General features: G+C 29.5%; 1 protein-coding gene across 1 annotated transcript in view; it reads left to right on the plus strand.

The window, feature by feature from the left end:
* The first annotated feature begins 232 nt into the window (after positions 1 to 232).
* Positions 233 to 12811, plus strand: part of LOC142322752 (uncharacterized) — a 92923-nt gene continuing 80344 nt past the window's right edge. The window contains exons 1-5 of the mRNA XM_075361826.1: positions 233 to 297; positions 973 to 1074; positions 1792 to 1949; positions 9480 to 9614; positions 12375 to 12550. Coding sequence (XP_075217941.1) covers positions 252 to 297; positions 973 to 1074; positions 1792 to 1949; positions 9480 to 9614; positions 12375 to 12550 — 617 coding nt within the window. The 5' untranslated portion in view covers positions 233 to 251. The remainder of the gene's footprint in view (positions 298 to 972; positions 1075 to 1791; positions 1950 to 9479; positions 9615 to 12374; positions 12551 to 12811) is intronic.

The raw sequence follows: 12811 nt of genomic DNA on the forward strand, positions 1-12811 counted from the left end.
GTTTATAATAATTCTATTTTTAAAACCAGTAGTATAATTATTATTATCATTTTATTTACTACAACTGGTATATTCATAGGGATGTATATTGATCATTATTTTTAAAATAAAATATGATAAGGGATCAGTCATATACTGATAACTTTATTGAAAATGTTTTTAATTTTGATAACAATCATTTTAATATTATTATTTTTGCAAAGTATAACTTGTCTGTTTGTTAGTACCAGGACAGAAGTGTTACTGTAAAGATGAATGAAATTATTTTGTGTTTTTTTACTATTTTATTATTTAAAGGTAATTTATCATTTTTTTCATGTGTTCTGTTATCTCCTTTATGATTTAAATTTATTTTAGTGTAATACAATAATATTTAATCAAAATTTGCTTTTTTTGTGAAATATATTTGTGAATTCAAATTTTTGTGTTGTAAGTCTTTTTACATTCTTATACAGGCTTCTCTCCTTTTTCAACATGTTCTGTTTAAAAATAGAAGTAGCTATTGATGAAAAGCATGTGTATTTTTTACGTGTTGCACATCTTTTTCTTAAAATTGATAAATTTTGATTTCACTTTTTTGTTTAGAGAAAGAAAATTTTTCTTCAAAAATTATATCGCCCATATAAATGATTTGAGGATAATTTATTTTTTTTTTTGTTGTCATTACTTTTTACTGGGAATAATGTAACATAAAGATACAAACCCTAATGCCACTTTGGTATTCAAATTATTTTTACACTGTTTCAAGAGGATTACCCTGAAAAAATAATGCATTCCTAAACTCCAGAGAACCAAACTTTATGCTTTGTAAACTAGTTGCCTTTGTAAATCTCTTTCATTATTTTTTCATACAGCACATTTTTTTATTAGCCTGTCCATATTTTAAATAAAAATTAAATTAAATTATATTGACTTACTTGTATTGTTAATTAAATTAAAGAGTCTGTAAACATTTTTTTTTTTTATTTTCAGTAATTTTAGGAAATATTAATGATGGAAAATTACAAAGCAATTCACAATATGTGCGATGCTTGCTACTTGAAAATCATCAAGATCCATGCATCATAATTGGAGGTAATGATCTTTCTGAAGTTTTATTAAACCTTCGTATTTATTATTTTTTTATTTAATATCAGTTTTTTCTGAGAATTTTTTAACTAACGATTGTCATTTAATTGTCTTCTCGTGAATAAATGAAACATTGTAAATGCACAAGATTTTTTTAATTAATTTTTTTTGTTAAATAAAAATAAAACTAAAGAAGGCAAAGAGTTATTTTATAGCCAAATAAAATTAATATATTATGCATTTATTGATTTTCCAAATTGTAATCACTGACTTCAGTGCATTTTCAGTATTTTTATACTATTTTTTTCACTATCTTTTCAAAATGTTACCTACCAGTAATTCAACCATCTATTAACATTGTTCTTCAGGCCTTGATTGCATTTAAAATCTATACAACGCAAATCATTTTTTTTTTTTTTAATTAAAATTTGAATATTCCAGACAGGAGCATTTTAGATTGACTCCAGTACACCTTAATTTAAGGTGAATGTTACAAAAAAAGTTATGTAAATCTGAAGCAGCTTTTACTCAAATAAGCTTCTTCAAAAACTCAAAGAAGTTCTCTATTCTTAAGAAGCTAAATTTTAAACAACTTAGGATCAGGTAAAATTTTCATAATTTTCTAAAAGAAATCAATTTAGTTTTTTGAATGCATGTTAAATTCATGATAATAATTTAAAATCATGATAAAAATAAGTATTTGATTTTTATTTTTGGTCTCAGGTAGTCCTGTTCCTGAACATTTAATAAAAGTATTTATAAGTCTACCAGAAAATGTTAAAAAAGTTATTAAATCAAATACATTACTTCATAAGAATACAGCTGGTCTTACATTTGATGAATTTAAGTCTATTCCAAAAACATTTTGGTTTCTTACACCGGTAAGTTAAAATATTTTCTTAAGTAGATTAATACTTTTTTTTCAGAAGTACATCAAAACTTGAAGAATCACTCAGTATATAGATTAAGAATGCGTCAAAGTATGGAAATCAGAAGTTAAAATAAAATGTAATTAAATATTCCATAATGTGAATCCAGAAATACATTTTTTTTACACTTTCTGGAAAGTGATGTATTAATTTGTTTTATATGACTGGGACATTGTAATCTATTTTGATACCAAAATATGTTAGTAAAAGCTTCCTAAAGTAATGTCTCTTTGAAATTGATTTTGATTATCAATTTAATTTTAGTAATCATGTTCTAACAATAAATTTTCTGAATAGGACAGGCTTTCTGATAGTCACGATATGTTTCTGATACATTTCAATATTTTGAATTTTATTTTTTCATTATTCTGTTAGTTGGGGATGCATAATTAAAAAAAATATTTGTAATAAAATAAAAGATAATTCCTCAATTTTAATAGAATTATAGGCTGAAATACCCTTTAGTGTGTAAGAAATCTGTAAAAATATTTTACAGGAAAAAAATTATTTTATGAATGAAATGATGTTAGAACAATATTTAAATTAAAAATTTTTCTCTGAAAATTCATTATCTTTTTTAATTAAAAGTAGCATTAAAACACTCCATTTTTTTACCTACAAAAAAAATGGAGAGTTGGAGAGAAACCACTACATATATTGTACCTTTACCTGCTGTTAAACCTTTACATATATTGTTATTTTTTGTGTGAAAACTGGGTAATATCAATTCAAATTTTTATTCCACTTTAATATTTGTATTCTTATGTAAAATATTCATAAAATATTCCTGTAAATGTGCATTTTTATTCCACAAATAATTAATCTAACTGGTTAGAAGGACATAACTCTCTTAACCTGTTTGATGCACAGTTATACCAACCTCTTGCTGTAGTCATAACAGTGTTTCTCAACCTTATCTTTTTCCTGTTTAGCCTTCAGTAATTACCTTTCATATAATACTTCAGAGGATGAATGAGGATGATATGTATGAGTGTAAATGAAGTGTAGTCTTGTAAAGTCTCAGTTCGACCATTCCTGAGATGTGTGGTTAACTGAAACCCAATCACCAAAGAGCAACACTGGTATCCACAATCTAGTATTCAAATCAGTGTAAAAATAACTGACTTTACTAGGACTTGAATGCTGGAACTCTCAACTTCCAAATCAACTGATTTGAGAAGACCATTAGACCAACCCGATTGGGTTAAAGTGTTTCTCAACATGGGGGTAGTGATCTCCATGATGGTTGGGGAAATACAAAAGGGGAGTCATGAAATTAGCCTACACCTTTATACGAAAACAATAATGAAATCATTTTATGAGAAAAAAATCATTTATTATAAACATTTATAAGTAAACATGTAAAGAAAATAAATTAATGAGATGATTGTGTTTTTTGTTAACATTGTGCAATGTTAACGAAGTTCTGGGCCTGGTGTTTTTGTTTCTGAGAAGTCTTAGTATTTTTCATACTTTTTAATAGTGTTAAATTTTTTTGTACTGTAATGAATTTCATTTAAAATTTTTATTTTTTCTGTTATCCTAGAAGGAGCCTTTTCACTCCTATCGGAGTTCATTAAATTTACTTTAATTTTGTTTTAGCTTTATATCTGTATAGTTGTTCTTTTTTGAATATTATTTATTTTTAAGTCTTTATCTGTGTTAGTTATAATAATTTTTTTAGTATGTTAGCTGTGACAATAGTTGTATGTTTTTGTGTTTAATATTTTAGTTTAAGTTTTAATTTTTGTTGTTTTATTACATTTTATATTTTGTATTTATATTTTATATTTTTGTTTTCTGGGCGATGATAACATAAAAATGTTTTTCGCCCTGTCCCCAAAAAAAACCGTTTCACAGAGGTAAGACGTGGGGAAAGGAATTAATATTTTCAATGTTTTTGTGACTAATTTCCATATTCATTTCAACGACCCAAAACGTATCTAAATCTTCAGTTGTGAATTATAGTTGTAACATTTTATCGGCAGACAATTCGATGAGCTGGTCGTAAATCTCAACTGGTAACTTAGCAGCTGCAACAACGTTTTTACTGAATGGATTCAGTACCCATCTCTTCGAGAAATAATTTTTATCTCCGGGAAATACTTCGCACATTGAATTTTTAGCTCACGCAAATACATCTTCATGCTATCCAAGTGTGGTGAATAATAGTATCTTCTTCATCCAAATTTTATTCAGTATAATCAAAAGTGAGTGCAAACATAAAAATATTTGCTCTGAAGGCGAATAATCCAGATATCAAGCTCTTTAATGAAAGCATGAATTTTGTCTGTCATTAATAAAATGTTTTATCACGTCCCTGTAAATTCACATTCAAGTTGTTTAAATGTGAAAATACATCAACTAAGTAAACCGACAGCAACATATACTCATTATTCTGTAAAAATATTGAGAATGGCGTTTATTATCCTGGAAAAATATTATTAATTCATCTCGCAGTTCCAATAACCGGGTTAACAGTTTCCCCCCCCATTATAACCATCTTACTTCTGCTTGGAAAAGAAGAGATTTTTCTTTTTGACCATTTCATCGCAAAGTTTATCAAACAGCCTATTCTGTAATAGTCGACTTTTAACAAAATTTAACTATTTTTACAGCTTTACAAAGTTTGTTTGAGATTTTCCGGCAAATTTTTGTGGCAAGAGTATATCAGCAAAGGAAGGTGAACGTCTATTCCGCCCTTTGTATAAGACGATCTTTTAATTTTTTCAGAAATCCACTGTTCTTCCTGTTTATTGCCTTTGCACCATCACTACATACTGCAACACATTTTGTCCAATCTATGTTATAGTTTTTAGTAGCTTCGTAGAAAACATCAAAATGACATTGTCCTGTTGCACGACCAGATATTGATTTTCAAAACAAAACAACATACAGTAAACCTGAGTTAACGGAATCCTGAATACAACGGGAAATTTCCTTGGTTCCGTGAATTTTACCAAAGATGTGATGTTAATTTTCCCTGAGATAACGGAAACCTGGCTGACGCGGAACGGAAAAAATCTCACGAGTTTACCGAAACGTTCTTTGAGAATCGTGTAGAGTACTGTAATTAATGCAAAAAATACGTATACCCATTTAATGCTATAATAAAGTACAGTACTAAATTTTCCCACGATGTATAATAGAATACTCTGTACAGTATTCTATATTGCATACTGTATACTCTATAGATTATACTGTACTACTCTATATTGCAAATTATTCTAGATAAACAAAAATAAAAATTAGTCATGGAAGAGTTGTAACTGATAAATTCGCATTTAACACTACATAAATGTTTACATTTTCAGTAAACTTGTCGCCAATCATAATAGGCGATGACAGACAGACAGTGTTAAAACCTTTTACAGGCGACGAATAGTCATTGTTGTTTTGGCTACTTACAGTAAACTAGCCTTTATGTCTACTGCTTTGTGAATCATCATAACTTAACACACCCATCATTCCTTATTCAAGTCAAAATTTTTATTTAAATTAATTATGTAATAGCACTATACGTAACTTATCCATGTCTCGTTTTTGTTCATTACAACAAAGTCTTTACTGTGCGTGTGTGTGTATGCATTTTTGTTTTCGGTTGATTCGCTGAATTAGTCATTTTAATTTTAATTTTTTATTTTTACGGATCCTTCTTACGGTTCAGTACCTAAAGTACAAAACTGTATAGTGCGATTGCTAATTTAGTGTTCTTCCGGATATTGTGTATTAGTGCAACAAGACGACATCAAAAAAAAGAGTTGTGTTGGACAAATACAAAAATCAAGGTAATTGAAGCCAGCGAAAAAGACTAACTGTCCGTTAAAACTTAGTCAACAAATCTGGCGTAGGTAAGATTCAAATCTGTGAAATTAAAAAAAATAAAAACAAGTTAAAAACTGAATGGTTAAAAGGGAGCGGTTCAAATAAAAGGCATGTGCGAAAAACTGGCAACGAAGAAATAAACAAAATTGTTTGGAAGTGGTTTGTGAGTGCGGGGAGAAGAAAGTTACCGATTTCAGGAGAATTGTACAGCATCAAGCAAAGGAAATTGCAGAGAAATTAGGTAGCACCAATTTCAGCATTTCAAATGGTTCTCTGGAAAGTTTTAAAAAGCAGCATCAAATTGAGTTTAAAGAAGTATGTGTGTGACGAGACAGTAACTGACTGGAAAACAAAACTTGCTACTTCGACTGAAAATTACGAACCTAGAAATATTGCAAACGGGGACGAACCAGACTTTTTTATCGTACACTACGGAGTAAGAATCTGCTTGAAAGGAGAACGTTGTACAAGAGGGAAGCATTCCAAGGAAAGGTTGATAGTTTTTGTTTGCGGTTTTATGACGGGAGAACTGGAAAAACCGCTCGTTATTGGAAAGGTTGATAAGCCGAGGTGTTTTAAAAACATTAATAAATCCTCCTGTTGTATGGAGATCCAACAAAAAATCATGGATCACGTCGAGTACTATGGAGGAGTGGTTGCATTTAAAATTTACCAATTTATATAAAAAGGACTTTTCATATCCATGGATTCATCATCAATTAATTTATTAAAACACTATATTGCTATATTGGATAATGCATTTACCCTTGTTACTTGTTAAAACAGATGGTTATTTATTTCTTCATTTAGTCTTAACACCACTGTAGGCTTATTGCACAGTTTTCTACTAATATATTACAGTTTTATATAGAAAAATCCACATATTACATATTAAACATATATATATATACTAGAAAACTCGTCATGGCCCGCACTCAATGGTTACTTGCATTTCCCGTGGCGGTCAGTTTTTTAGTCAAGTAACCGGAAGCAAGTGTAGCCAATTACGTTACACATACAGTAATAGTGGCAGTGTCTGTGTTGGTTGAACTGCCATTCCGTACACCATCACACACATTAAAAAATAAAAAAAACCCAAAAACTGTTTTTAGGTATTTATCTGAATAGTATTTGCAAGCCCAAATCTAGTGAAAATCTTGTTTGTATAGTCAGAAATGTGGAATATTTGCAGTCATTGTTCAAATTTTGTTTACCTTTCTTCACCCCTTTCAGCATTGAATTTAGAAAATTTAGAGATTGGTTTTTGATATTTATATGAAGATTACACGTACCAAAAATCAATCTGATATCATCATTTGTTACCTAGAAATTAAAAAATTTGCTAGGTTTCAAAAGAATTGGAAATTAGTTTTTAGATGTTCACATGAAGATTACACACACTAAAAATCAAATTTATATTCATTTGTTACAGAGATTTACAATCTTAAGGGTAGATACAGTAAATAAAACAAAATACCCTAGTACTAAATACACTAATTTCAAATCTTGAAAAATATAATTAAAATTAAGTTAAATTGATTTTTAATCAAATAATCCAAATATCCCTCCTATGTAAAGATTTTATGTAGAAATTAGGTAAAAGAAAAAACCTCTGTCATAAAAGAGAAAACTGTGCTGATTGTTACCAGCCTATTTTATATTAACTACGAACTTAACAAAAAAGATATACAAAAAAACAAATGAAAAAGAAAACAAGTGAGTACTGTAGCAAGAAACAACCAAAATATGTTCTTAGTATTAATTAGAAGAAAATACTAATTGTGCCTAATAACATTACCTAATACATATGTTATGCCTAATACATATGTAAATACTAATTGTGCCTAATAGCATTGAAAAGCATATAACATTTTGACCATTGGTTCTTAAAGTACCACTCGTGTAAATTACAGATCTATACCATTGAACTATTAAATATATATTTCATGTATGTAATATGCAATAAAAAATTACAATCTTTTTTGAAATATCTATTTATTTTTACTAAGATCATGTATTACGATTTTTTTTATTACAGATTTTTGATCATTTTTTACAAAACAGCTTCTGCTGTGCTTGTGGTTTGATAAGTTAAGATTTCATTATTTTTATCCAAAACTGAAAAAATGCCTTAGTTAAGAGTCCTTACCAATATATTTGCAGATATTTTTAATAGCTTAACTAATGAACAATATTCAACATTCATGTGAACTTTGAAGCATCAGGAAAAAATAGGACAGCAAAAAAATCCAGTGATTGTCTATAATATGATTTCATGATTCTCTTTTAATTTTATTGAAAGGCCACCATTTTTTAGAAATTATGTAATAAAAGGGATAACTGTAATCATCAGTAAGTTTCTTTTAGAAACTATTTTAAAAAATTGTTTGAATAGCTCCCATTGCCATACAAGAGGATTAGGGTTCAAAAGTCTGCACAAACCATGAACCATCTGCCTGACTACACTTTTGTCAACAAAGGATTTGAATGTGGATTGGATGAACTGATAATCAAACCTATTGTTTCTTGTTGAATTTTAGTTCTAACCACACTAATAGATGAGTATGTGGCAATTGTCTTTTCAGTATTCCACAGTGTGCATATACCATTTAGCAATCAGAAATCTTATATTTAATTAGATCTAATAACTGTTTTTAGTTTAAATAGAAAACACAAGCTAATTTATCATACATACCTCAGGGAATTTTAGATGATATTTTTCTTATTTCAGTTTGATTAGTATTGCACATAAATGTAATAAAAAGGCCTGTCTGGTCGTACTTCTGTATATAACACATAGTATCTTGCATTTTTTCATGCGTATATCTTGAGCCTCTCCCAAGATTTCAAGCAAATTAACTTTCCCATTATTACAACAGAAACTAGAATTTATCTCTCCATACAAATTTTTAGCTTTACAGTAAACAATGCTAATCAAACTGTCTTAAATTTAGTAATTTATCATTTTCATAATGACATTTTGATAATGTTTGGATTATAACTATATGCAAATTTACTCTGTCTCCCAATCCAGGAGTATGATTTCATCAGGTTCATTATTATTTTTTTGTAGGAATAACTGACTATTCATTCCTTTTAGCAATTATTGCTCATTTATAAATTTAGATGATAATGTTTTTTTTATCCTATAAATGTAGGATAAGCCAACATATTTAATTTTCTAAGATTGGTCAATAAAATTCATACTTTAGGCATCAAACAATGATCTGACAACCCATTTTTCATAAATCATTTATTATGAGAAAAATAGAGAGAGAGAGAGAGAGAGAGAGAGAGAGAGATGCTGATTTAATGAAGGGAAATGCCAATAACCTAGCCTTCTTTATATTTTGTAGTTAGCTTGAAGAAAAAACTAATAATGAGAAGTATAAATGTATAAGATTCATGACTCCTATGGTGGTGACAACAAATAATGGATTAAACTTGAAAGTAATTGAGACACAGTGTTACAAGAGTTTTACAGGTTTTTGGATTGAAAAGGTTACTAATGTGGACAATCTTTTAGAAATACTTTTAAAAACATTCAAATAGATTTTTATTATAAGTAAGTAAACACATAAATAGAAAGATTAAATTTATAAATAAGAGAGAAGAATGTCTGATTTAAATTAATTGTTAATTTTTAAAATGTTACAGGTGGAAAGATTATCACATTTTTCTGGAAAAGACCTGTCATCTATTATATTATCATTCCCAAATGATACAAGTATTGCTGCACAAACTGTATCAAGTTTACGTACTCCAGAACAACGGAATTCATTTTTAATTTCGGTATTTAGCAGTTCTTTTTTCCCAACTACATAATTTTTAATGCAGTTTGTAAATCTACTACCTATAGATATAATTATACTTAGATTTTTCTTTAGTCTCTGCTCATGAAGAAGGGCATGTCTCAAAATCTTAAACCTAAAATTTATATAATTACCCTTGGCCCATACCTGTCAAGCAACATTACAACCTTAGGCACTGTATATGTGAATAACAAACCATGAACTGTTCTTTCAAAAAAAAAAAAAATGTTGTTTTCATTTGGTTGGTGATTATTTTTCATTCTACAGTATGTTCCAAAAGTAATTATATTCTTACACTTATATAAACACAATATGTATTAAACGATTGTTTTTCATGCATTACAAGTAATGTTTTCTACAAAGGTCAGTAATCCTGTGTTGTGTGCAGTTTGCTTCTGCAAGCCAATCAGGCTGGTGATCTTGAGATGAGTAAATATGTCTGGTTCTTTGTTGTTCATTGTGTGTTTGTCATGTTTGAACAATTGAGGCTGTGTCTTTCAGTGTGTTCAGAATGGTTTTAACTTAGGAACAGCAAATATTTCTCATTGAATACATATTTCCACATGCACAGTAAGTACACACACACACACACACACACACACACACACACAGTGAAAGATCAGTTTTCCATAAGATTTTCAGGTATATAGATTCTTAATCGACATAGTATAAAAGCACTAATTGAGAAATTTAGAAAGATGGGATCGGTAAAGGACCACAAGCAAAGCGGTAGACTATCAATACTACAATCTGTTTCACGAAAGCATGCAGCTAACCAAAACATAACAGTAATTTAATTTAATTTAAGGCATTCCATCTGAGTAAAAGAATACTTCTCTGTACTTTTAACATAAAAACGAAGTAAAGATAACTTGTGATACAAAAATTAGAAAATTGTGATAAAGTGATATATTTATCATTTAATGATAAATATACCTATCATGCAGAAGAAAGCAGTGTGCGTAATATGGTTTCATGAAAGCGGATATGTTATTACTGTTCAAAGACTGAAGACTCTATTAAATGTTGGTATCAGCGGTTTAAGAATACCGGAAGTGTAGTACACAAAAAAGGACTGACAGACCCTGAGGAAGTTGTGGATCAAGTAAGAGAAACCTTTCAGAGAAGCCCGAATAAATCGAGTAATCTTGCGAGTTTAGAACTGGGAATACCAGAATTGAAAATTGTGAAGGCTTTTCACAAGCACCTAAAACTTCATACATACAAAATTCAGTCATTGTGTGTAAATGAAGATAACAATAAACCACCCTTTTACAATTTAGCCGTGGACATTCTTGACAAAATGAATGAAGGTAATGCATTTTTAGAGACTGTAATTTTCTCACTACCTTCCATATCACTGATCATGTTAACTGTCAATAATATAACTGTCAATTATAATTGTTGGATTTGGGCTAGCGAGAACTCTCATGTCGTTTGACAAACACAACATGATAGCCCAAAATTTAACATTTGGTGTGCATTGATTGCTTGTGAAGTTCAGACCATATTTCTTCGTCAAACCAACAGTTAGTAGTGTTACTCATGTTACAGGAGTATGCCATACCACAAACTGAAAATCAGCAATACATTGTTTAATTCCAACAAGATGATGCCTACCACACTAGGGTTTACATGTTAGGGACTACCTACAAAAACAATTTCTTCAACGTTGCATTGGCTGTGATGGACCAGTTCCCTGGCCACCTTGATCACCTAATGTTACGTCACTCAATTTCTTTCTTGAGTGTCAGAGACAGGGTAAGTTGTCAACATCAATCAACTAAAAATAAGAATTTAAAGTGTAATTAATGGATAACTCCAGATATTCTTCATAATATGAAGTGTGAAATTGAATATCTAGACATTTTACACACCACATCTCATCTGGAACTTGTTTGAAGTTAATAAATGTAAACAAAACTATTTGAAATGTTCTGTTCAACAATAAAACGGTCCTAGTCGAAACAAGGTGAAGCTCTGCAAATGGTTGCAAATGGAGGATTGACACCAAGAAAAGTGGTGCTGTGAATGTGTGTGGTGGGATTCAGTATGAGTTGCTGTCACATGGCCAACGATTGGTTCTAACCTAATCAAAAACTAATCTAATCTAATCAAAAACTGGAAGAATTATGGCAAGTAATCATGATAAAGCTATTACTTGGCAAAGAATTGATCATTAGGAAATGTGTCATCTTTCATTACAACAAACCCAGACTCCATACATCTCTAATTACACAATGAAAATTGAGAAAGCTAGGCCGGGAAATCTTTATGCATTCACCGTATAATCCTGATCTTGCTCTGTCAGACTACCTTTTTTTTTTTTGGTCATAATATTTTTCATAATAATTTTTTCAGTCATAATATATATAGTTCTACAGAACCATCTGTGTAAAGTTGACTTCAAAGGAGGCCTGTGATAACTACTTTTTTTCAAGAAAATATAGAAGTTTTACATTGATGGGATTATTATTTTACCTCAAAAGTGGCAAAAGATAGAGTCAATCAAAATGACACATTTTTTGTTTAATAAACTTCATTTGAAATATAAAAACACCTTCTTTTACTTTTGCATTATAATATAAAGAAACTTTTTCCCTGCCACCAATATACTCTATTATTATTGTTCACCTACCTGAATAAAATTACTTATTCAGTTGCTTCAAACATTTTCCAAATAATAATGAAAGTTTAACTTTTTTAGTTACCTCACATTAATGTTATCATATTTTTTCAGTTATCAATGAAATTTAATTTATCAGAAAAGGTTCAAGATGTTATAGCTGAAGCAGTTAGTACATGGAAATTAGATAGAGACTGGAATTTTATACGAGTAGTATTTGTTGGAAGTCCACTGCTTGCTCACTTCCCTCCACACTTCTTGTTTGCAAATCCATCTTCTATTACCAGATTGTAAGTATGTAAATTTGTTTCCTTACTGTGGTTGTAATTTACTTGTGAGGAAGTACTTTTATCATAAAAGTTTACTTCCTTGAATTTTTATATTTTTCATTGTTATGATGTTTCTGAGTTAAAAAAAAAGATGATTTTTAATTAAGGCTATCCATCAATTTGATGAAAGATGAGGAATTTAACAAAAATTTACTTCACTTTATTTGCAGGTGAAAGAAGTCTGCAGGACCAGGGAGGTAGTCTTTTAGCCTAGGGTGTTCA

This window comes from Lycorma delicatula, chromosome 4, assembly GCF_047948215.1.
Source record: "Lycorma delicatula isolate Av1 chromosome 4, ASM4794821v1, whole genome shotgun sequence".
Lineage (NCBI taxonomy): Eukaryota > Metazoa > Arthropoda > Insecta > Hemiptera > Fulgoridae > Lycorma > Lycorma delicatula.